This window comes from Trachemys scripta, chromosome 8, assembly GCF_013100865.1.
Source record: "Trachemys scripta elegans isolate TJP31775 chromosome 8, CAS_Tse_1.0, whole genome shotgun sequence".
Classification (NCBI taxonomy): Eukaryota; Metazoa; Chordata; order Testudines; family Emydidae; genus Trachemys; species Trachemys scripta.
Genome location: NC_048305.1, coordinates 5,859,352 through 5,883,373, shown reverse-complemented (window position 1 = coordinate 5,883,373; position 24,022 = coordinate 5,859,352). Strand labels below are relative to the sequence as shown.

The window sequence follows — 24,022 nt, the reverse complement described above, 5'->3', positions numbered from 1 at the left end:
AGGGTGGAATTTCTCTGCCTCTAGGGTTGCTGTTTGATCGCGGCACCGAAAAGGCACAGGGTGGTTGTGGTGACGTGAGCAGACGCCTATGGAAACATAAGGGGAAACAGCCAGCAGCTCGGGCATGGCTTTGTTACCCCCGTTTTTACATTCCAAATATGTAAAACTCCACTTGTGCTATGGGAAGAACAGTGAGCAGGGCTGGACACAAGGCTGCAGCTAACTGCTGAAAATCCATTTAACTCTCTGACTTGCTGTTGTTCCTTGTAACTTTGGGAGGAGGTAGAAACCCGCTCTGCCTCCTGAGGAATTAAAACTCTCCCTGGGCTTTCACTGGTTTGGCCCTTTGTGTGAATCTTGTCGTTCAGCATTGGCTCTCTTAATCTTTCTGATAGCCCAGGGCTTGGCAGCTCTCAAGGTTTTCACTGGAGTCAGTTGGGTAGGTTCAACAGGCTGTAGAGCAGTGGTGGGCAACCTGCGGCCCATGGACCGCACACGGCCCATCAGGGTAATCTGCTTGCGGGCCGCAAGAGAGTTTGTTACACTGACTGTCCGCAGCTCCTAGTGGCTATCTTCAGGGACCATTGTGCTCCTCTACTCTGTCCTCCTGCATAAACCAGGCCATAGATTTCACCCCAGGCATTCCTGCACCTAGCCCAACTACCAAGGGCTAAAACTGCCTTCTTGATTTAAAGACTCCAAGTAACGGAGCATTTACAGCATCTCGAGGTAAGGGTCCAATGGTTAATTACCCTCACTGTTAAAAATGTGCATCGTATTTCCTGTTTGAACTTTGCTGACTTCAACTTTGCAGTAGCTCTATCTACTTTACTGAGTTGGAGTATTTGTGACTGCAGTAAATGATATATAATTATATCTATCTATCTATCTATCTATCTATCTATCTATCTATCTATCTATCTATCTATCTATCTACCTAAAATAATAATAATGGGCCTGATCTTGGAACAAGAACCTGTCAAACCTCAGAATGATAACTGGGAATTCTTAAGTAATCAAAATAATTAATTAATAATCTATAGATACAACTTCCAGCCATTGGCTTTTGCTGTGCCTTTGTCAGAAAGATTAAAGAGCCCTCTACTATCAGATGTCTTCTGCCTGAGTAGGTATTTACAAGCCATGATTAAATTGCCTCTTAACTTTCTCTTTGATAACTAAATAGACTAGGCCGGTTTGCCAGACCACAAATCATACTTGTAGCTCTTAAACTGTTCCTATTATACCCATCACCAAACACCCCAAATTACCCAAGGCCCTGGACAATTTTTAACCAGGGAATCCAGATTACCTAGGGCAAGAAGATGCCTTCACTATTACATGTGACCAGATTGTGTGTGTAGTGGCGCGGGAGGGCACAGCCTGAGAAGGACCAGGAAGAAGTGCAGGGACTGGCCTCTTCCTACGTCCCTGGGGACGCCATGTAGACCAAAGAGGGCAGGGAGGAGGGTGCTGCAGGGCAGGACCCCAGGTCTATTAGTTCATCGCTTGTCACCAACACAAAGCAGAATCTCCCTTCACAGCTAACCGCCCACCCCCAACCCTGGTGTAATTCATTGAGGGTCCCTTAGGTGTCCTGAAATGAAAGGGAGGCAACACAGTGTCTCCGCTGAGCAGAGGATCTGCCTTACCTGCACCACCACGCTGTAATTGAGCTGGAAGAACCTGGGCGGGTTGTCGTTGACGTCCGTCACCCGGACGCGCACGGCAACGTCGCTGAACAGTGCAGGCTGGCCGCTGTCTGTGGCTCGGACTGTCAGGGCATAGCTGGGAACCTAGAAGGTGTACGGCATGCATTGATTATGGGGATTCGTGTCCGGATGTTTTATTCTCCCCACGTGCAGGCTTATTAAAGAGCACAAGGTACTGGGCAGTTTAATGATAATCACACTTAGCCCTTCTCTGGAGCTTTCCATCCATATGTCTCAAAGTGCTTCACCAAGAAAGTAAATATCACTGTCCCCTGTTTGTGAGTGGGCAAACTGAGTCACAGAGATGGGAACTGACTGGCTGAAGATCACACAGGAGGCTAGGGGCCTAGCCAAGCAGAGACCCGGGTCTCCTGACTCCTAGTCCAGTGCTCTAATCATTACACCATATTATCTCTGCTCTAGCCCAGCCCCCATGGCATGTGTTCCTGACCCTTCAGCAATATCTGTGGGTCCAAAGGATTCATGTGCATGGCAACTGATTACACTGGCCTGCCGAGTGCAATGGTTTCAATGGATCGTTCAAAACCTGGCAGACAGATGAGCACTGTGCGCTTCCCCAGTCTTTTCCATCCTCCTCCTGGTGGGGTGACGTAACCTTGTTTTCTAACTCGCCCATCTGCAGCATCAAGCCTTAGTGTGGACTGTAACTCACCTCCTCCCGGTCCAGGTGCTTGGCAATACAGATCTGTCCGCTCTTGGGATGGAGGGTGAAGTGTTCCAGGAGGTTCCCTCCCACAATGGAGTATGTGATCTGATTGTTCATCGCCCCATCCAGGTCATCAGCTGACACCTATTGGGAGAGTGATAAGAGGGGGGCTCCTGAACAAATGTCTCCTGTCTCAGAGGCAATGTCTTGCCGGTTGTTTGAGGGTGGGAGGTTCTGACTAAGGCATGAGAGGGGAAGACGGACTGTTTGCTTTTGGTACAAGGCTTAAGAGTACCTTGCAGAAGCCCAGGGTAGGAACAGAGAAAACTCTGCAAGGCCACTCCGCTGTCTTCCTTCAAATCATAGAATCATAGAAGATTAGGGTTGGAAGAGACATTAGGAGGTCATCCAGTCCAACCCCCTGCTCAAAGCAGGACCAATCCCCAACTAAATCATCCCAGCCAGGGCTTTGTCAAGCCTGACCTTATAAAACCTCTAAGGATGGAGATTCCACCACCTCCCTAGGTAACCCATTCCACTGCTTCACCACCCTCCTAGTGAAATAGTGTTTCCTAATATCCAACCTAGACCTCCCCCACTGCAACTTGAGACCATTACTCCTTGTTCTGTCATCTGGTACCACTGAGAACAGTCTAGATCCATCCTCTTTGGAACCCCCTTTCAGGTAGTTGAAAGCAGCTATCAAATCCCCCCTCACTCTTCTCTTCTGCAGACTAAACAAGCCCAGTTCTCTCAGCCTCTCCTCATAAGTCCCTCCTTAAAACTCACCTCTGCCAGGGTGCCTACAAAACACTCAACAATGGCCTGGCGGCTGGTGTGCCGGGACCACTGCTTTTCACACAGCTGTAACAGTTTCACTGTTGCCTTATGCTTCCCATCCCCGGCCCCCCACTTTCTGGATCCACCCGTTGTCTCTGGTAATACATTTAGCCTGTAAGCTCTGTGGGGCAGGGATCTTTTAATCAATGTGTGTGTACAGCGACAATATCCCTGACTGAGGCCTCTAGGCTCCACCACAATGTGAATGAGAATGTGGGTGGACACCTGGCTTTAGGCTGCTAAACAAGAGTTGTTCCGTTCTGTCTTACCGTAAGGATAGTTTCCCCAACAGCTGCATCCTCGCGGATTTCAGTGATGTAAGGATCCTGGGTGAACTTTGGCATGTTATCATTGATGTCGGTGATATTAATCACCACCATGGTGACGTCACTGAGAGAAGCAGAGCCCTTCCTTGTGCCCTCAACCGATAAGTAATACTCGTGGCTCACTTCAAAATCCAGGCTCCCGCTAACGTACAAGATACCTGTATATGTGTACAGACAGCAAAGACAGGAGATGCTTTAAACACAGGACATGTAATGTCTTACAGAGACCCCCAGATCAATCAAGGAGACGACTGGCAAACCACCGGCAGATAAAGCCATGGTGGCTACTGCTCTAGTCCATCAAACCAGGCCACTAAAAATTGTGACGTCACATAAAACGAGCTCTAATCAGACAGACTCTTTTCATAACTAGCCCAACTCTGCTGTCAAATGCGTGAAGAAGTAAAATATCCTTTCACTGCATAACAGCTTCTGGATTCGTATGTGGAAAAGATCAGATCTGGGACAATATAAACCAATAGCATCTTGCGGTAAAGTAGAAAGATACATAAGGTGATAAGTTAGATTATGGTGAAACCAGAACAAGATAGGTATTCAATCAAAAGTGCCATGTGCAGGAAAGAAAAGATGCTTGTCGAAGCCTATGTGGACGTATGAGAGACAATCGCAGATACGTATCAGCTGGAGATCGCTAGCTGTCCCCTTTGAAAGTGGTGGCATGAGTGTCTGGGTTTGTCTGTGGGTATATAAGCAGAAGGGTAGGGTATAGCTCAGTGTATTGGCGAGAAACCAAGGTCTACGTGAAAGCAAAGAGGGAGATAAAATGTTGCCATGTACTTGAATCAAGTCATCATGAGATTATTACCAAAATCCCATATTAACCTTTCACTAGGAATTACTCTGCTCCAAGTCTATTAGGATGGACGTTCTGAAGAAGTGATCTTTGTGGAAAAGTTAGCGAGAGTGTTGGGGCTGGGATGATAGAGATAAGGACGGCATCTTGGATTGGGATGATCTAGTGAAGGGTTGAAGGCCTCCATTGTCACGTCGAAGTGGCTATCTCAGGGAATCTGACATTGTTCTTGCAATAGGCAACCTTTATCATCTCTTTGGGTACACAATATGGCACATTACGCTAGCTCGTCAGGGCTGACTCAGCACCTGCTGCATGAGTAATAATTCCATTTTTATCCATGCTCGTTGAATAGCTACCTAATAAAACCACCTATTGTAGCACTTTCTGCCCTGTCAGATTCCTCGTGGGATCAGGGTGGAGTGTTTTACCCTCCAGTACCAAACAACAAGGGAACAAAACCATCCTGAGCATTCACAGTGGAAAAATCTCCACACTCTGTTCTATGTTTATCCATCATCCCTCAGAAGCCTGATTCAAAGCCCACTGAAGTCAATAGGAGTCTTTCTGTTGATTTCAATGGACTTTGGATTGTTCCCTCAGAGAATCTGGCATCTGTATTTAGGGTAGTGGAGAATTACATATCCCTCCCTCTTCACAAATCATACTCCGTATCTGGGCAAGAAAGAGCACAGGGCTGAGTGTAGGGGATGGGGAATAGGGGTGAGGAGCTGTTGAACATGGAAAGACAAGAGAAGCTATTTTAAAATATGAAACATGATTTTAAAAAAAGCACCTGGGGAGAGAGGGAGGAAAAACATTAAACAAAGCAGGGAAGATAAGAGGGGAGCGAGAGAAAGATCAAAGAAGAGGGAAGGGGAGAGAGAGATGGGAATGAAAGAAGATAAGAAAAGACCTCCAGAGAAAGATAAGGGGGGGTGGTGGTGGAAGGGAGGATGAGGAGGGGAGAAGAAAGTTTTAAGGATCATGAGAAGGGGCTAGAATAAAAGAGGGAAGACAGGTAAAGAGCATATGGAATGCAAACAAACTACATGAATTACAATACGGAGGAGAAAGGGAGAAGCAGCATGAGGCAGACAGAGAAAAACCAGGAAAACGGGCACTGACTAGAACGGTGTCACTGCCAGTCCAGCAGGACGTGCCGTGGAACAAGACCTTTTACCTGTGTTTGAGTTGATTTGGAATTTCCCGTGATCATTCCCATTCACGATTTCGTACTTGATCTCCATGTTCTCAGCGCCATCCCTCGTCAGCATGGACAGGCTGAGGACTTCAGTGCCCACGGCCACGTCTTCGGTGACCATGGCCACATATTCGGTGCTCAGGAAAACAGGCAGGTATTCGGTCAGATCCACCACAGAGACAGTGACGGTGGTGAGAGCGGAGAGGGGGCGCGGGGAGCCCCGGTCTGTTGCACAAACTGTCAGCTCAAACGCTGAAATCTGAGTGTCCTTTAAGGGCTTCTCTAGCCGGATTACCCCAGTAGTCTCCTCGATTGAAAAGTATTCATCCGCTGAGTCAGTGAGAGAATAGATCACTTCTGCATTGCAGCCTGGAAGGATAACGGGGCAGACTGGATTAATCACAGGGCAGCACTGACCTGGGTTCATAGTTTATAATCAGTAGAACTATGCATACCCATATGAATTTAAACCCAAGAGAGACACTGAGTCTTTTGGTTGCATTTAAGTCCCAGTTCATGTGTGCATCCATCCAATACAGAGCCAACCTTTTATCCATCCCTGCAGCCATCCAGCAGATATTTGTCTCTGATCTGCTGTTGCTCCCTATTTTTTGAATTAATTATTTTTATTTTCACCCTCATCCCAAAGCGGATCGCAGTCTCACATATACAATCACAACTGTAACAAAAAAACCTTCACAGAGGAGCTCTTCCAGGAGCCTTATCCAGGGCTCAGGAAACCCAGGGTCACAAGACAAATCCAAGCAACTTCCCAAAGATCATTTTCATTTCTCTTCCCTCGCCTTCTCTTCCTCCCGCCCCATTTATAAGCCTTCCTCACTACTGCCATTGGCTCCCATTCTCCATCAGTGGTGATATTTGCATCCAGCAGCTCTGTGGTGCTCCCACAAATACTGGCCCAATGAGAAAGAGGCCAGTCGAGATTGGAACTTCAGTCTTCTACCTGGTTGTTCATAATGCTACTTCTAAGCTACGAAGATGCCCTCAGCTGGTATCTTCTGAAGTTTACACATGTATCGAATTTCCTACAGGGTCTTCAAGGTCTTCCAGAATGTGTAAGCAATGAGGAGATTGGCTCAAAGATCCAGACACCTTTGCACCAAGTCACAGCCGTTTATGCCCTTAGTTGCATTCCTTCCCTGTATTTTGAGAAATTCTATCCATGAGGTAAAAGAACTCCGGCTAGAAATCTCGTTCTGACTCACCTTCGTCGAGATCCCTGGCAGAGACCACTGCAATGGGTGTCTTCATTGTGGTGTTATCAAAGACAGCTACGGCAAAATGACTGGGAAAGAACCTTGGAGCGTTGTCGTTCGCATCCTCTATGACTAGGGTTATATCTGCCTGGCAGGAACGGCCTCCACCATCTGTTGCCTTGGCGACAAGATGGTACGTAGGTTTCTGCTCCCGGTCTAGAGGTGCAGAAGTGGTCAGCTCCCCTAGTGAAATAAGAAGGGACGGCAACGGCTGAGATCTAAGAGAATTTTGGTAAAGAGGGCTATATGACACACTCTGTCAATGCTGCACTAGCCTTGGGAGACAGCAAACTTGGGTTCAAACCCTAGCTCCAGCCCAGTTAGCAGCGAGAAAAAGCCCATGTCTCAGTGCTATAAGCTATTCCGATATCACTGTCCGCCTTTGCACAGGAGTGGCCCAGAACAGGCAGAACGCTATTCACGGGAAGTTTGCACAGGATGTGTCTGAGCTGTCATAAATTGCACTTCGATAGCAGGATCTCAGTCTTTGCAAACATTGAGTTAATCACCCCCAGGTAGATAAGTATTATCTCTCTTTTAGAGATGGGGAAACTGAGACCCAGGGAGATGAAATCTTGCCTAAGGTCATGCAGAAAGACCTTGCTAGAGCTTCGAATGGAAGCCAGGTCTCTTCATAGAATCATAGACTACCATGGTTGGAAGGGACCTCAGGAGGTCATCTTGGCTCATTCCCAAAGCTCTTGGCTCTTTCCTGCCCCCTAAAATCCACCTTCTCCTCTTATGCCCGGCTGTAGACTGTAATATTAGTCCTTCCCCTTCCCCAAGCACTAAAACCCACCTGGGTAACTCCAAACATTTTTAAAGGAAGTCAGTGGCAGGAGCACTCAGTTAACTCCAGAAAAGAACCAGTATTCTAAAGATATTGCAATAAATGAAGGAGGCTTCCTGTTTGCCCTTCCCTGCTACCTTGACAGAGCTGAAATTAAAGGCTTTTCTGTTTATTCAACAAGAGATAAGGGGTAGGCAGCTCCAGGGAGCGTCCTCTGCAACTGATCTCCGAACTGAGTGGGTGGGGAAGAGAACATAAACCCGCCGTTCTCTGCAAACTGCCATATGGGAGGTGCAGCTCTTACCTGTCTGTGGGTCCAGTCTGAACTCCTCGGCACCAAGACCATGCAGACTATATGTTATCTGCGCATTGCTGCCAACATCCGAGTCAGTGGCTGATATTTTCAAAATGAAAAACCCAGGGAGTGCATCTTCAGAGACTTTCCCTGTGTAGAGAATCTGGAAAGGAGAGAAGTTACCACCCTCAGACGTGCTTGGCGTCATTCTGTGTGCAGGACGTGCATACTCAAGCCAACATAACAAAACTTTACTGCTAGATGTGATTTCAAATAAAGGAGCGGGGAGCTGGTAAGAAGAAGGGTGACATTGTCCAGGCTTCTCCTGCTTTTCTCCCACCTCTTCTCCATGCGGATGGAAATGGGGAGGCCACGTCTATGGCGATTTGAGTGGGTTATTATTGTCTTTGTGAACCTTTAGCAGAGTTTTCTGAAACACGAGGCTATCAGGTTTGCCAGTGAATTGGGTCCTGCAGCTTCAGTTGCAGCAGTCCCCTTCAGGTCTCACTGCGGCTTCCATTTGTTACAAAGGGAAATAGATTTCCCTTTGTAACTGTGGGTCGGGTGTGTCTTACAGTGCTCCTAACCAGTGGTAGAATGATAGGCCCAGGGACTCAATCCACTATGCACAGCTCAATGTGCCTCCATGCGGCTTGTCAGTGTTCTGTGCCAGCGGGACCACCTCTGGTGGGAGAGGATAATTCAATGTCTGCTCCTTGGTCTCTTTGCTGAGAGTGCCTCAAGGTTGTTCATTAGCATCTGTGTCTTTTGTGATGAGGAAACCTGCCCATTGGAAACTGGGCTGAGGTCAGCAAACTCATTTCACAGAGGTCATTGAACATCGCTTGGAGAATAACAACTTCTGGTCATTCCCAGCGTGAGCTTGATTCATACCAGTGACGTGGAGGTGACTATTGCCAAACCCCTGTGATGGAAATCCTTTAGTCTAACGGGAGACATGGCTTGTCGATTTTCATGTCCCTATCCAGAAAGCTCCCCCGACCCTTTGCCTCTATATGTTATCCGTCACACAGCTCCCTTACTCATCTGGAGTCTGGGTCTGACCCTCTAGTTACCATGTTGCTTAATAAAAAGATGGTGAGTACGGTCAAAGTAATCAGGAGCTAGCTCTGTACAAGAATTACAACAAGACCAAGCCACGTTCACTAGGGCCAGCTCTGTCATCAGTTCCACTTCCGTTGCCTTTTCCCCTCGCCTTACCTGCTTGCACTCAGGGTCGTTGTCATTGATATCGAGGACAAAAATCTCCACTTCCGTGACGGCCTGAAATTTCCCATCGGATGCTGTGACCTTGAGGAGATATTTCTCTATATCTTCCCTGTCAAGAGGCTTCTTGGAAATGATTTTCCAGTCTTCCTTAACCTGTTTAACACTGAACTGTCCTAACATGTCTCCTTCTGGAAAGATATAGAAGACAGAGTGAGGAAATACAGTGTACAGCGCGCACTGAAAGTGTGAAGGGACGGGGCTGGGGACGGATATGCTGCTTCTCTCCTGTACCACCTCACCCACTCCATGCAACCTGCTGCAGAACTTGCATGTGTTAGAAGCAGCTGTAGGGAGAAATGGGCAGGAACGTCCTATTGGCTCCATTTATGCTTCAGTCATTGGTTGCTTAAATATTACATGAGCTACTTGAGGGGAGAACAAGGTGTTTTCAAAAGGTTGTTTTCAACAGCTTTGAAATGTCCCAGCGATATACCTATGAGCCAGCACCAAAGCACATAACGTATCCCATTTCATAAAGTCTGTCCATCTCTTTCTCTCTCTCCAACCACAATAGAATTATATGAGATCTGTAAGCTACACATACACTGAAATGCAAACATTGATTATTCATTATTGCAGTGCAAGAAAAGATTTTTTTTTAAATGTACTAGTGCAACTGATCTCCTGGAGCTACTTTTAATGATATAATAAGTGAATCTTGAGGCGGTTGCATAAACGCTAGTGGGCCGGATTCTCCAGTCTGCCAAGTTCGCTTTATGCTGCTAACGTGACAGAAAGTGAACTTTAAAGTGGCCAGAAACTACCCCCAGGGGCGCTGGGACAGTTTGTATAGTGGGGGGGCTGAGAGCCATTGACCCAAACTGCAAACCCTGCAGGTGATAGAAATCACTTCAAGTCAGGGGGTGCGGCAGCACCCTTAATTCCAGCACCTATGACTACTCCTGGAGAATTCACCCATATTGTGGGAATCTCCGGTGGCAAAGAACTGATGGCCTGCACTGGAACTGTGCCAGTGGAAGCAGTGGCAGAGGGTGTATTGGGTGAGGGGAAACTGTGTGTTTGTGTGTGTGTGTGTGTGTGTGTGTGTGTGTCTCTGCTACACCAGGTTCTTCACTTACATCAGGCCACGAAGTGCCGTACGCCAGCGGCATAAGTTCGAGTCGCCTCCTTGAAACTTGCATTTACACTGGGGCTGGGTGGCTGAGAAGCAGGGAGCCAAACTGGCTCCCTCCGTTGCACCCCAGGAGAATCAAGCCCAAGCATTTTTATTTTGAACTTGCTCTGTGTTTTAAACCAGTGGTTCTCAAACTAGGGCTGCCGCTTGTTCAGGGAAAGCCCCTGGCAGGCCGGGCTGGTTTGTTTACCTTCCGTGTCCGCAGGTTTGGCCGATCGCGGCTCCCACTGCCCGCGGTTCACAGTTCCAGGCCAATGGGGGCTGCAGGAGGGGCAGCCAACACGTCCCTTGGCCTGCGCCGCTTCCTGCAGCCCCCATTGGCCTGGAGCGGCGAACTGCGGCCAGTGGGAGCCACGATCGGCCGAACCTGCGGACGCAGAAGTTAAACAAATCGGCCCGGCCTGCCAGGGGCTTTCCCTGAACAAGCGGCGAACCGGCTTTGAGAACCACTGTTTTAAAATATCTAGTGACCAGTCAGTGGCCACCTAGGCCTCCTCAGCTGTCATTGTGCTATTCACTAGGCCACTGAGACCCTCATGGCAGCAGTGGGAATAGCGCCCAGATCCTCCTGCTACAAAACCGCAGGTCTCACAATGTGAAACTCTCCATTACTTTGGGCAGCACAGATCCTTGTGTTGTGGGCTCAGAGTTCTAGGACCACTGACTCCAAAAAGTTCCAAGTGGCCTTGGCATACAGAAGAGAGACACCCACCAAGACCTAGGATGCCCCGGATTTGTTACCATATTTATGATGAACCCCTTCTATAAGTTTACTTCAAAATAGCATGTGCTGTGTCCCATGATCCAGTTCATCAGCGCTTGATGGGCATCAGCTTACACCCTGCCTCCTATTAACCCCACTTTTCTTTCTGATGCACATTCCCTGTTAGCTAAAAAAACAGGCAGTTCAGTTAAAGGGGGAAAGAATGCACGAGAGGATCCCCCCTAAAATAATGATCTGAATGGTTTTTCTTCCATGGACCCTAAAGGAGAAGTGCTTCTTGATTGCCTTCTGTGTTATTTTGCTACAGTTTGTAGGCCCCGGGGCAATACATTTATTGTTTAGAATTTTAACTACATATGGAGTTGCCCAACCCAAAATAGTGAAAACATAAATAAAACCCAAACAACATCAAAGTGCATTTTCCAGGGCGGAAAGTAATCTGAAACCAGATCTTAAAGAAGCCAGAAATGTTCTGACAAAAGCAGCCTAACAAACTCAGCCCGATGAGTTAAAAATAACCAGGCATTCAACAAACAGGCTCAAAAGAGATTGAAAAACCAGACACACTTCTTCTGTTTTAAAAGATTGTAACAGATCACAGGCTCCAGCATGATCTGGCTAAATGCTTTGACCCTGAAGGGTCTTTTATCTGAACTGGAACAAACATTTTAATTTTAAGCATTTGTTTCACTGGTGAGAAAGACCCTTTGTAGTCAAGACATACTACAAAATCATGCAATTACTTGTAGAAATAAAGTATGGACATTTTAGTTTTTAATCATCTTTTGACTTTTTTTTTTATTATTATTTTTTGTATAGGCTGTGGTTAATTTTGATTGGCCTGGCTTCCATTCTGGGTGTGCAATAACCTCCTTATTGTTTCTTAATAGTGGAAAACTTTAGTATGTTTGAAACTACAATATTGGACAGACAATGGGCTAACTACATCACTGGGTAAGCGTATGCAATTACAGACATATAAGGACTGATCCTCAGAAGTGCGGAGTGCCCATTGACTGCATCCTGAACATGTTCAATACCAGAAAATCAAGCACATATTGTGTGTGTGTGTGTGTCAGAGCCTCCATGAGAAACGAAATATTATGACTCACTCTGAGATCGCTGTAACACCCCTGTTGGAAAGCACTTAATAAGATGCATGCAATAAGTATTTTTGCAGAATAAGTAGGATTACCATCCGTTCGTATTTCCCCGGACATATCCGGCTTTTGTGTCCCTAAATAGTCGTCCGGGAGGAATTGGTAACAAGGTTAAAATGTCCGGGGTTTTTTGCTCCCTTGCCTCCCTTCCTCCCTTCCATGCAGAGTGCGGCTGCTGATTGGGCGGCTGGGCCGATTGACCCGCTCCCATTGGCCTCCAGCAGCCAGAGCCCTCCCCTGCTCCCCCCTCCCTCTGTCTGCAGCCCTGTGTAACACACAAACCGACCCACCGGGCAGCGTGTTTTGCAAACACGTGGAGCCAGAATGGTAAGGGGAGTCCGGAGGGGGGCAGTCAGGGAGCGGGGGAGTGTTGGATGGGTCCCCGGCCTCCACCTGCCATCCCTCCTCTGCGTGTCCCCCCCCCTGGACCCCCCCTCTCTGCCTGCCTCTCCCTTGCCTGCTTGTATTGCCAGAGCCAGCAGCAACTGCTGTCTGCTGCCCCCGGGTCCTAGCGTCCCCCATCCACTAATGGGAAGACAGGCTGCCCTTACCCTGCCCTTCCACCCTAGCCCTGAGCCTCTCCAACGCTCCAAGCCCCTCAGCCCCAGCCCTTATCCCCCCGCACCCTAATCCTCTGCTCCATCCCTGAGCCCCTCCTGCATCATGAACCCCCATCCTCAGACCCACAGCCCTCACCCCTGCATCCCCTCCTATCCCCAAACTCCCTCCCAAACCCCCTCCCCCTTCCTACACACCCCCTCCTGCCCTCAAACTCCCTCCCAAAGCCTGCACCCCTCACCCCCTCCTGCACACCCACCCCCTGCCCCAGCCCGGACCCAGCACCCAAACTCTATCCCAGAACCTGCACCCTGCACCCCTCCTGCACCCTAATCCCCAGCCTAGGACCTGCACCTTAGACCTCCTCCCCCCACCCAACCCCCCTCCCAGAGCCTTAGGCAGGTGGCGGGGGGGAGTTCTGGGCACCACCAAAATTTCTACAACCCTGCCACCCATGCGAGTGGATAAGGGCCGGGGCAGTCAGGGGACAGGTAGGGTCCTAGGGGGGGCAGTTAGGGTGGGGGGTTCTCAGCAGGGGGCAGGCAGGGGACAAGAAGCGGGGGGGTTGGGGTTCTGAGGGGGGCAATCAGGGGGTGGGAAGTGGGAGGGAGTGGGTGGGGCGGGCTAGGATGGGGCTCCCCCCGCCCCAGTGTCCTCTTTTTTGATTGTGGAAATATGGTAACCCTAAGAATAAGATACTATTCAGTGTGACTAAAGGTAGCAGAATCTGGCCCTAAGATTATATGCTAATTATTCTTGCCAGCTCAAGAGTTAAAATTAATAGCAGCTCACCAGTTATGTAACATGTGACGCGTCTGTTCTGCTCTGAGATATCAGCATCTGTGGTTCTGAGCGTGGCAATGATCTGCCCAGGATCAGCGTTCTCAGTCACCGAACCTTTGTAGACCTCTGAGGTGAACTGTGGAGCATTATCGTTTTCGTCGGAGATGGTGACCTCCACCAAAGTTTGGGAAGACAGCTGGACTTTCCTGCCATGGTCTGTGGCTACGACATAAAAACGGTAGGTCTCCTGAGCTTCACAATCCAGCTCTTTCAGTGTCGTGATCCACCCACTCTCACCATCAATGGTGAAGAGTCCTCTGATGTTGCCAGGTTCTGCTTCCAGGCTGTAGGTCACCTGCCCGTCGCTCCCTGTGTCCTGGTCATTAGCGGTAACTTGAATTACTGTGGTTCCTGATGGCATGTTCTCCGTGACAAAAGCCTGATAGGGATCCGCCTCAAAAAATGGTTTATTATCATTGACATCTTTCACTTGGATACTTACGGAGACCAACGAGACCAGCTCGGTCCCCTGGTGTGAGCAATGAGCCATGACATCAATCTGGTACCATTTGGTCTTCTCGTGATCCACGGCCTTCTTGACTTTCAAAGCCCCCGTTTGCTTGTCCAGCGTGAATACCTCATCCTTATTGCTTTCAGCGGTGGTTCCCTTCACCAGGCTGTATATGATGGGCTCCTCTGCCACAGCTTTCACTGACCCTATTTCTGAACCTTCTGGAAGATCCTCAGATGCTGAGAACGTATACAGTGGCTCAGAAAACCTTGGCAAGGACACTTCTCTGGGGACAATCTGAAGATTCACGGGGACAAGAGAGTTCCAGTGAGGGGGTCGGCTGTCTTCAGCTTTGACTTTAAAGTTAAATGCTCTATTTTCTAACCCAATGAGGCTCTCTTTGACTTTAACAACCCCAGTGGCAGCACTGATCTCAACAAGATCCTCCGCAATGCCTTCCACTGAATCAACGGAGTAGGTGACGTCTGCATTCCCACCTTCATCGGCATCATAAGCTAGGATCTGAATGACTGGGGAGCCTTTGCTTACATTGGACTGAATGGACAAGGTGTATTCGGAGGCTTTGAACTGAGGCGGGTTGTCATTCTCGTCTGTAAGGATTATCTTGACTGTGCAGAAAGCCACCTTCCCGCCCCCATCCTTTGCCATGACTTTAATAGCAATGACTCGCTCCGTGGAATTTTCCCGGTCCAGCTTCTGCAGCGTGGCAATGTGGCCTTTATTGTCAATGGAGAACTTCTCATGGGCAAGTTTGTTTATGATAGTATAATCTATAGTGCCATATGGGCCATCATCTGGGTCAATAGCCAGAAGCTCAATCACCTTGGTTCCTACCTCGGCATTTTCAGCCAGCTCTGCTAAATACACATTTTGCCAAAAAGAGGGGTTGTATTTATTTGCATTGGTGGTATTGATGTACACGGGCACAGTGGTCTTGAAAACCCCATCGGAAGCAGAGACCTTGAGGTTGTAAGATGACTCAAGGTCCTTTCTACAGCGGTTGAGCATGGAAATTATTCCAGAAGTGCTGTTGATGGCGAAATGTCTTTTGTCATTGCCTGAGAGTATTACATACTCCAGTCTGGTGATGTCTCCACTGTCAGGGTCCAGGGCCTGGACCTTTATCACAGTGTGGCCACAGGTGGCCATTTCACTCACCTTGGCTTCATACTGAGGTTGGCTGAACTCAGGGGGGTTGTCATTTATGTCTGCCACGTCAATGATTACCAGGGCTTCGCTGCTAAGTGGGGGCATTCCGTGATCTGTAGCTCTTACTTTCATGAGAAACTGGTGGTTTGTTTCATGATCCAGCACGTGGGCCGTTGTGATTTCTCCTGTGTTAGGGTCAATATCAAAGGACTTGGTAGCATCTGAACTGTCGTCCAAAATCTGATAGGAAATTACTTTGTTTCGTCCTGAATCCTTATCAGAAGCAAAGAGCTGGACAACGAGGGTCTGAGCTGGCAAGCCTTCTGAGACAGATGCTGTGTAAAGCATCTGAGAAAATACAGGTGGGTTATCGTTAATATCCTCCACCTCCACTTCCACCGTGGCTTCCGAAAAGGACCCCAACGCTGTGTCCGTGGCTCTCACCGTAAATGTATGTTTTGTCTCTGATTCATAGTCCAGCTGCCCAGTGACAGTAAGGACACCGGTCTTGAAGTCCGTGTTGAACAGTTTAAGGGACTCTTCTTCCATGATGTTGTAGATGAGTCGCAGGCCTTCGGGGCTACGAGCCTGCGTGTGGAGAATAGGTGTGTACAGGGGGATATTTTCCGGCACTTTCACAGTATAATAAAGGCTTTGGAATAAAGGATTGGATTTGTTCCTCACAGTGATTAAAATCTCTTCTTCGGCCTGCAAGGGAGGCTCGCCACCATCTCTAGCGATAACTTTAAGGGTGTATTTATTTAAAGCATGATAATCGAGAGGTTTCTTGAGCGAGATGTCCCCCAAGTCGGGGTCAATCCAGAAGTACTCATAGAACTCTGCTAATGAATAAGTAATGGCTCCATTGTTTCCTATGTCTCTGTCAGTGGCAGATACCTGAAAAAGGACATCGCCTGGTTCCGTACCATCCTGAACTGATGTGTAATACGGCACGTTCTCAAACTGTGGTGGATTGTCATTGACATCTTCCACGTAAACCTTGACTGTAGCCTGAGACACCCTGGGTGGGTTTCTACTGTCTTTTACTTCCACCGCAACCTCATATGTGTCCTGTGTTTCACGGTCAAACTCCACACCCTTGGTCTGCAGCACTCCTGACGCCTGGATCATTTTGAACCTCTCCGTGCCATTTAAGAGGGAATAAAAGAGTGGCTCATTTAGTTGATTCCCCCTGACTCCAAGAACAATGAGAGTCTCTTGATCTGTAGAATTCTCCAGCACTGTTGCTGTGTACCAGTCCTGATCAAATTTTAAGGCAGTAACTTGGGCTTTCATTACATTTATCCTGACCAGAGCTGTACTCTTATACAAGCCATCACCAGCTCTGACTGTGAGCTCACGATAACTTCCCAGGAGAGTAGCATTAAGCACGGAGATGAGACCTGTGAGTGGGTGAATGGAGAAAGCGTTATCAAGGTTGCCTTCCGCTATGCTATAAGTCACCTCCGAATCTGCGTCTTCTGCTTGCACTGCCAAAAGCTCCATGCCTGGGTGGGCAGGCAGCAAGACAGAAAGTTCATAAGTGTCATTTAAAAATACTGGAGGAGAGTCATTCACATCTTTGACGTGGACTATGACCTTGGCAGGCGTGGATGCAAATAAACAGGGATTGCCCCTGTCACGGACATGTATGCTGAAGAAGAAAACTGGGATGAGCTCATAATCGATGTCGGCACGAGTGGTAAGTGTTCCCATGCTCGGATCTATATTAAAATATTTCAGTGCCTCCTGTTCTAAAATTTCATAGACCAGCAAGGCATTCGAATCTTGGTCAGCATCTGTTGCATGTGCTACCAGTGGGGCATTGTTTCCATCCATAACCATGCTTTGCGATGGAGCATTCTCGCTGATCCAGCCGACGAAGGAAGGCTTAACAAAGGCAGGTGCATTGTCGTTCTCATCCATGACGTAGATAAGCACTGTTACGTCCGTAAATGCTCCTCCCATGTTGGTGCCTCGGACTTTCAGCTGGTAAGATGAGACCTGCTCAAAATCTAAGTTCTTCTGAGTGGAAATAAGGCCGGATTGATAATTCATAGAGAATACACCATCCCCATTTCCTTCTTTTATTTCATAGCTGACAGGTGACACACTTGTGGCTGAAACCAGGATAAGAGGAGAGCCAGCAGCAATAGATTCGCTGATCTCTGCGATGTATTCCACCTCTGGAAATCTAGGAGGGGTGCTGTCGGAGGGTTTAATGTGAATGTGGACAGCAGTGGAGTCCTTAAGTTGGGGAAACCCTTGATCTTCTGCCTTTACAATGAGTGTTAACCGCTCTTGCTTGGACTGATCAAGTTTCTGGGCAACTGTAATAATTCCAGACAGCGAGTCAATGCTGAAGAACCCTTCGCTGTTACCTGAAATAAAAGAAATGGCAAAATCAAGAGATGACTCCACTCTTTGGCTGTGTTCTCTTGGGTTGTTTCCAGGGACATTCCTGGTGTCATATCAAATGACTTGTGCTAACCACTGTCTGTTTCTTTCATTGGGAAATAACAATCTATATTAATGTATAGGCTGGTCCAGGGGTGCTGGAACAATTTGTATAGTGGAGGTCTGAGAGTCATATATAAAGCCCATATATAATGGAAACCACTTCAAGCCAGAGGGTGCAGTAGCACCCCGTGCACCTCTAGTTCCAGCACTTATAGGCTGGTCTTCCTCTAAACATAATGATCCTGCTGTAAACTATAAGCAAACTTGTAAATTAAGGATTATTAAAAAAATTATTCTTTAACTCCGGTGAATTTAATGCTGGAGAAATGTGCACTTGAAGTTTTCTATTTTTGTATTGAACAGGTACAGCGTGGGCGGTGCCATATCCCCCCAACCCTACCCTGCCACTACTATTATTATTATAATATGTGTTTTTCAGTAGAACCTATGAGCTCCAGTCATGGCCCAGGATCCTAATGTGCTAGGCGCTGTACAAACACAGATCGAAAAGGCAGGCCCTACCCAAAATGCTGACAATCTAAGCAGCCAGTGTGGCACATCCTTACGTGTTTGGGTTGTACTGTTAGAGTGATAAAATACATGACCATTGCAGCCTGTGGGCACCTTTGAACTGGAGGGACCATCACTAGGAGTTGAAAAGAGGTACTTCAGTTTCTATAGCAATTAATTCCTTGGCGCCTCTACAGAGACAGCCAACAAGAAAGGTGGTGATAAGTCTGGGGATCATTAGCGGCTGGACAGAGACCATCCACTTATTTCACATAAGCCATCAAACAGTAGTCTGGAGGCTGCTGCAGCTGGTCCCAGTGTTCCAATCACTAACGTCTTAGGTTAGACTTGAACTAGTGACCGAGGGGTGAAATTATCTTCTCTAAGAAAGTATGTTAATATTCTGTAACATGACAGAGGAATGAACCATTTCTAAATGTGCATCCATGTACGGCTCCCATTTCCAACACAGGTTGGGGATAGATATAGTTGTTAGAAAGGGCATAATGTGCTGTGATTGTCCAGCCGGTTATGGCCCTTTTTAAGGTATCCAGGAATCTGGAGCTCGTTCAACTCTGCTGACGCTGTACGTCAATTGGAGACGTTAAAGGTGCCCTGGAAGAATGTTCATGCAGCAGCTAGGCTCTGGTGGCTTGAAGATATGAGGCGATAGGGAACAATGTGAGTTTGTGCTGAACTGAAGTCAGAGCCGGGGGACTGGGCATGAGGAAGAAATGCCAGGAGGTATTATTCCTAGCAAGCCTTCTCCTGCAGTTCACCCACAGTGCTGATTTTCCAGGCACTTTCTCCATTTTTTTAGGCGCTGCCTGTCTCCTTCTACCAGAACCCAGAGAGGAATGAGATTGGATGACCAACCAACCACAACTGTATAGAGTTTCGAATGATACTTTCTACATCGGGTGAGGCTGAGTCTGTGCACATCGGGAGAGGTCAACAAGTCTGTTTCTACAAGGGGGGATGCAAAAGCAACTTCCCAATTAAAGAAGCTGAGCCTGACTTCTGCTGCCACAGCCAGGGAGATAGCTCTGTTTCAGCTCTGCAGATCACAAGAGCTCAGCAGTGGTAATATTGAGGGTACATAGAAACGGGACCAGCCACCAAATGGTGGATCCCACTAATTGGACAAGATTGCTCCAATGCCTGGACCAATGTTGCACGCATGTTCTTTACTAACACTGCCCTGCCTCATGTCCCTCACCTGCCTGAAGAGAGTAGCGGATTTCAGCATTAACTCCTTGGTCCTGATCCAGGGCTCTGACTTGTACAACCTCTGTGCCTACTGCCGCTGAGTCCAGTGCCTCTGCTTCGTAGTGGACGCTGGCGAACTGGGGAGGGTGAATGTTGCAGTTCTCCACGTGGATGACTACCCTGGCAAAGTTCCGTTTGATGGGGACTTCCTGGTCCCTCACCTGAATGGCAGAGAGGAAGACCAGGTTAACATTATGCTCAGTGAGGGGAGGGCCATTACTGGGCAATACTTCTCAGTTATTCTTCCAAATGCTCCTCAAGATTGAGATGTTTTGATTGTAATAACCCTGTATTATGGGTAGTCCTCAGCAGGGACTGAAACTATGCCCTTAAGAGCCAAAGCACAGCCCTCTACCAACTGAGTTGAAGGAGTAACTTTGTTAGCTGGCAGCAGCAACAGGCTCTTAACCTCGATGTGGATCAGCCATTAGCACGTTTATCTGGTGTGTTACACGGAGAAAGCAAAAGGCCTGCCTTTCCCTCCCCTCTAAAAACGTTGGCCCCAGTTTAAACTTCTCAAGTCACCCAGCCCTATTTCTGATGGACAAACCATGTTCCAGCCCAGCGGTCTGATGCTTTTGCTCTAACATACCATCACTGTTAAGATGTGCTGCAGCACGGATTGAGAACTGAGCCCCTCTGCAGTCACGATGGCGCCGCTGCTCGGATCCAACTGGAAAAGCCGCGCGCTTCCGGGATCCACGCTGCCATGGAGGGTGTAGATCAAACCCTTCCCTTTGTCCTCATCTGTTGCACTGACCCGAAGGATTTCAGTCCCAGGGGGCGTGTCCTCCGGAATCGTCAGCTCATAATGGCTCTCCCGGAACTGGGGGCGGTGCTGGTTAATGTCAATCACATGGATGTAGGCCTGCAGAGGAAGTAGTATGTTATGCAGGGGAACCCTGTTTTGGGAGCCAATCCTATTTACTAATCAAAGGGTTGCAGGAAAAATGATAGACACAGCCTGACCAGTAAAGATTGTGTAGTACAGTTAGGTATGTAACTCTTGTGCCTCGGTTTGCTGAATGCAGCACCTTTAAATCCCTTAGGACTCTGCAGAGATTAGCAGCCATTTTGTGCTGATTTCAGGGCAGGCTGTCCAAGAAGAAGCACCCTGTGCTCTTTTCATTGAGACTTTATCTTCGCTCACTGTAGTGTTGCCGATCTCTCAAGCTAAAAAGCCATTTAGACTGAAAGTGTCGGCTGTTGGCCCTGAAAACATTAATGCAGCTACTGGTTTTGGCTTTGCTGGGTAATGTCATGCTGCTTCTTGTTAATTTTCACATTGGGAAACTGCGGGAGTGGTGGGAATGGTGGGTGGGAGGCGCTTGTACATATCAGAAGCAGCGTGAAAATATGGCTGCCCAAACAAGTTTAAAAAAAAAAAATCCCCTTGCATATTTTATGGCAAAGCCTGCAAACTGCAAACCCTATTTCTGCCTGGGAGGTTGGCTGGTTCCCTCCGTTGTCCAATACCCCTGGATCCCTCCTTTCCCCTCCCCATTACACCCCCACCTCTGCACCTTTTGACCACATCTTACCTAGCCCGCTGTAATGATTTGCTTCCCTTTAACAAAATCAAACATGCCACGGTGTTTTGCAACAGCAAGTTCGCTGACATCCAGCAGTGCCCACCAGGGCCAAATAAACCAATGGTCAGATTGTGGGAGGCTGGAAATGGGCATCAGCCAAGATGGTGGTTGTTTTTTATTTGGAATGATCGTTTGTGACAATGAAGATAGCAGGTGGTCACCAGTGAATTTCGGTGGAATGGCAGTCTCTGCCTATCTAACATCCTTGCTAACCTCCCCCTACAAACCACCCCAGTGAATTTCCCACCACGAGTTACCACAAGGAGCACTGATGGGTCAGTCAAGGTTAGAACCCCATTGGAAAATGCTTGTTGATTTTTGACTTCTCCTTGTCTTTGCCGGGTAATGGTCCGAGACGAGCAATCCCTCTCAGGGTGGAGCAGCCTCAACCCACACAAGGTGGAGAGGGGCTGTGCCTTTGGATACAGAATTGAGGAAGGGGTAGAGCAGAGAGCCCTGGCCTCCTCCTTTCTATTCCCCAGCCTTCTCTCCACATCACCAGTCTGAGGCTAGTCCCCTTTGTGCTGAGAATGAGAGAGGTCGCTGCAGTGCCAAACGGGGAAGAAATGGGAATAACATTCGAATGGGTGCATCCCCCCTAAATCGGTCACTGCTGCCCCTTCGGTTCTCAGGGCCTTGTGTCTCCGCCGTGTACACGTACTGATCCTCCAATGCTTCGTGTCCTCTCTGCCGTCTCACTCTCGCTCCTCCAACCGGAAGAGTTCAGCAAAGAACCCGGATAAAAGGATTAAACAGCCTCCTTCTTACTCATCCCTCCCAACTCCCTTCTTTCACTGAGGTTGATTTCCTGTGGGACTCTTCTGCTTCTACTCTTACGATATAAATGACTAAGGGATTGAGCGCAAGAGTTTAAATTAGAGTGTCCAGTCCTTAGGGCGCAGGTCTCACCTTCCTACATCTCTGGCAATATATAAACCCTGAGCCCGGGGAGTGTAAGAGGGATTTATAGCCCAGCCCAAATGGGCACAATGCAAAGAGACTTGCATTGCTAGGGCCCGATCCAAAGCCTGTTGAAGACAATGGAAAGATTAGCGACTTTAACAGCCTTCAGGAAGTTACCTGGGTCCTGATGAAACTCGACCCATCAGTGACTTCTACTGTAAGGTTATAGCTTGGCTTCTTCTTTGCATCTAGGGCTCTCGCAATGACCAGGCCGCCTGTGCTCTTTTCAATATCAAAGTCCATGTCGTCATCCCCACCTGGGATGGGAAGAGAAATAAAACGGAGGTGGGGCGGGGGGAAGCAATATCATACTGTAATATAAGAGAAGAATTTTGCTCCAAGGAAGCTGGGGTGTGTGTGAATTAAAGCTTGGCATTGGCAGGTGTTCTAAATGTCCCACCACCAGGACATGGAGGGAAGTATATAGGTAGGACAGGAGGGAGGTTCCACGGGAAGGATGACTCAGTGAAAGCCCTTTTCTTGTTGTTTGGTATAAAATCTAAAAGGCCTGATCGGAGGCAGAGGGAACACTGGGGCATCTCCAGCTGAAGAGAAGGACTAGGAAGGTGACCCAGGGCTAGAATTGTCAGGGGAGACAGAATGAGCTGGCTTCATATCGGGCGGGAATTTTCCTCTCTTTACCCCCGTCCCAGTCCCAGAGGGAAGCCATCAGTTCCACGGATTGCCTCTAGCCCTCACTGTAATAACTGCAAGAGCTGGGTGGGGAAGGCAGAGCTGCTAAGTCTCCCAGATTGGCTAGCGACTCCCAAGTCTGGGGACCCGTCACTGGGCACCATCTCTTAGTTCTTGCCCTCATTGGGAGAGCAGGGGAGTGGTTTGGAGGAAGGAGCTATAGGCCGCATCTCTATGGTAAGAGCCCTGGATGGAAGCATTAGGGATCTAAACCATACAGACCCCTACGAGCCCTTGAGAATGGTAACCATGAAGATCTGGCCTTGAGGACCATAACCCTCATTCACAGCCACCGAGATGGCTAGATGAGGACTGGTAGTGAATTGAATGGTGAATTATTCTATTCAGCTCTAGCTGTACTTCTGTGGCCATGGGCGGTTTGGGGGCTACACTCTAGGCAGGGTTTCTATGGTCAGGACATCCCATTGTGGGTGAGCAGTGGGAAATTTGAGGGACAAAGAGGGGAACCAGAAACGAGATGGAGATGGGAGAAACTAGGCCAGAGGGGTGGCCAGCGGAAACACTAGCTGTGAAATAGGGAGCTGAACAGAAAAAAAGGGAAATCTCAGAGGGGAAGAAGAGTGATTTTATGCAAATAATGCCATGGATATTCAAATTTGAAAATTAGGGCATTACCTCATTTGCATCAGATCTCCAGATTTCTAGAGCTACAGGCTTATCACCTATGGGAAAGGGGGTGACTTTGCACAAGGGAATGCTGCAGTGAATTTCAAGCTCAAGGGTTGCACTGACAGTAAGTTAGTGGTGTCCTTCCCTGTCATGGCAGGGAGCCTGCAAGCTCTCGGAGAAGCCCAACGCTGAACAGCTGCAGAAGCAGACGGCGCTCCCAGTGTGAGCCAAGACCGTTTCCTTCAGCCCAGATGGCCGCGTAGCACTTGAGGAACTCAGCGGAAGAGTCATTCCTCATGTTATTGCAAGGCAGCCCAAGGATGACAGCTCCTTCATTGTGTCTCACACTTTATTTGCTTGTTATTTACATATGACAAGCAAAATGCCATTGGAATAATCTGGTTTACAGACTGTTAGAGGCTGTTTGGGTTATTTATCGTGTGCCCCAACACCTCTGCCAGACAGCAGCCAGATTCCCCGACATTCTGAATCAGGCTTATTTTCCTATGAGCATCCAATGGTGCAGAGCATGTAGGAAAATCCTGATTGATACAGTGCGAGAGAGACGAAAGTAGCCGGGGCTGAGGAAAAGAAATAGACACGTGGATTCCCTTCCACCAGCATAAGAGATCAGTCCTCTAACCTCACT

The 24,022-nt window shown here is 48.2% G+C and overlaps 1 protein-coding gene across 1 annotated transcript in view; it reads right to left on the bottom strand.

The window, feature by feature from the left end:
* FAT2 (FAT atypical cadherin 2) overlaps positions 1–24,022 on the bottom strand; it is a 66,355-nt gene that overhangs the window by 20,495 nt on the left and 21,838 nt on the right. Inside the window, exons 6-16 of the mRNA XM_034780242.1 lie at positions 22,168–22,307; positions 20,088–20,363; positions 19,446–19,656; positions 13,585–17,637; positions 9,147–9,343; positions 7,935–8,088; positions 6,790–7,023; positions 5,543–5,932; positions 3,489–3,703; positions 2,386–2,523; positions 1,653–1,796 (exon numbers count right to left, since the gene is read on the bottom strand). Of these exons, the coding sequence (XP_034636133.1) occupies positions 1,653–1,796; positions 2,386–2,523; positions 3,489–3,703; positions 5,543–5,932; positions 6,790–7,023; positions 7,935–8,088; positions 9,147–9,343; positions 13,585–17,637; positions 19,446–19,656; positions 20,088–20,363; positions 22,168–22,307 (6,152 nt within the window). The remainder of the gene's footprint in view (positions 1–1,652; positions 1,797–2,385; positions 2,524–3,488; positions 3,704–5,542; positions 5,933–6,789; positions 7,024–7,934; positions 8,089–9,146; positions 9,344–13,584; positions 17,638–19,445; positions 19,657–20,087; positions 20,364–22,167; positions 22,308–24,022) is intronic.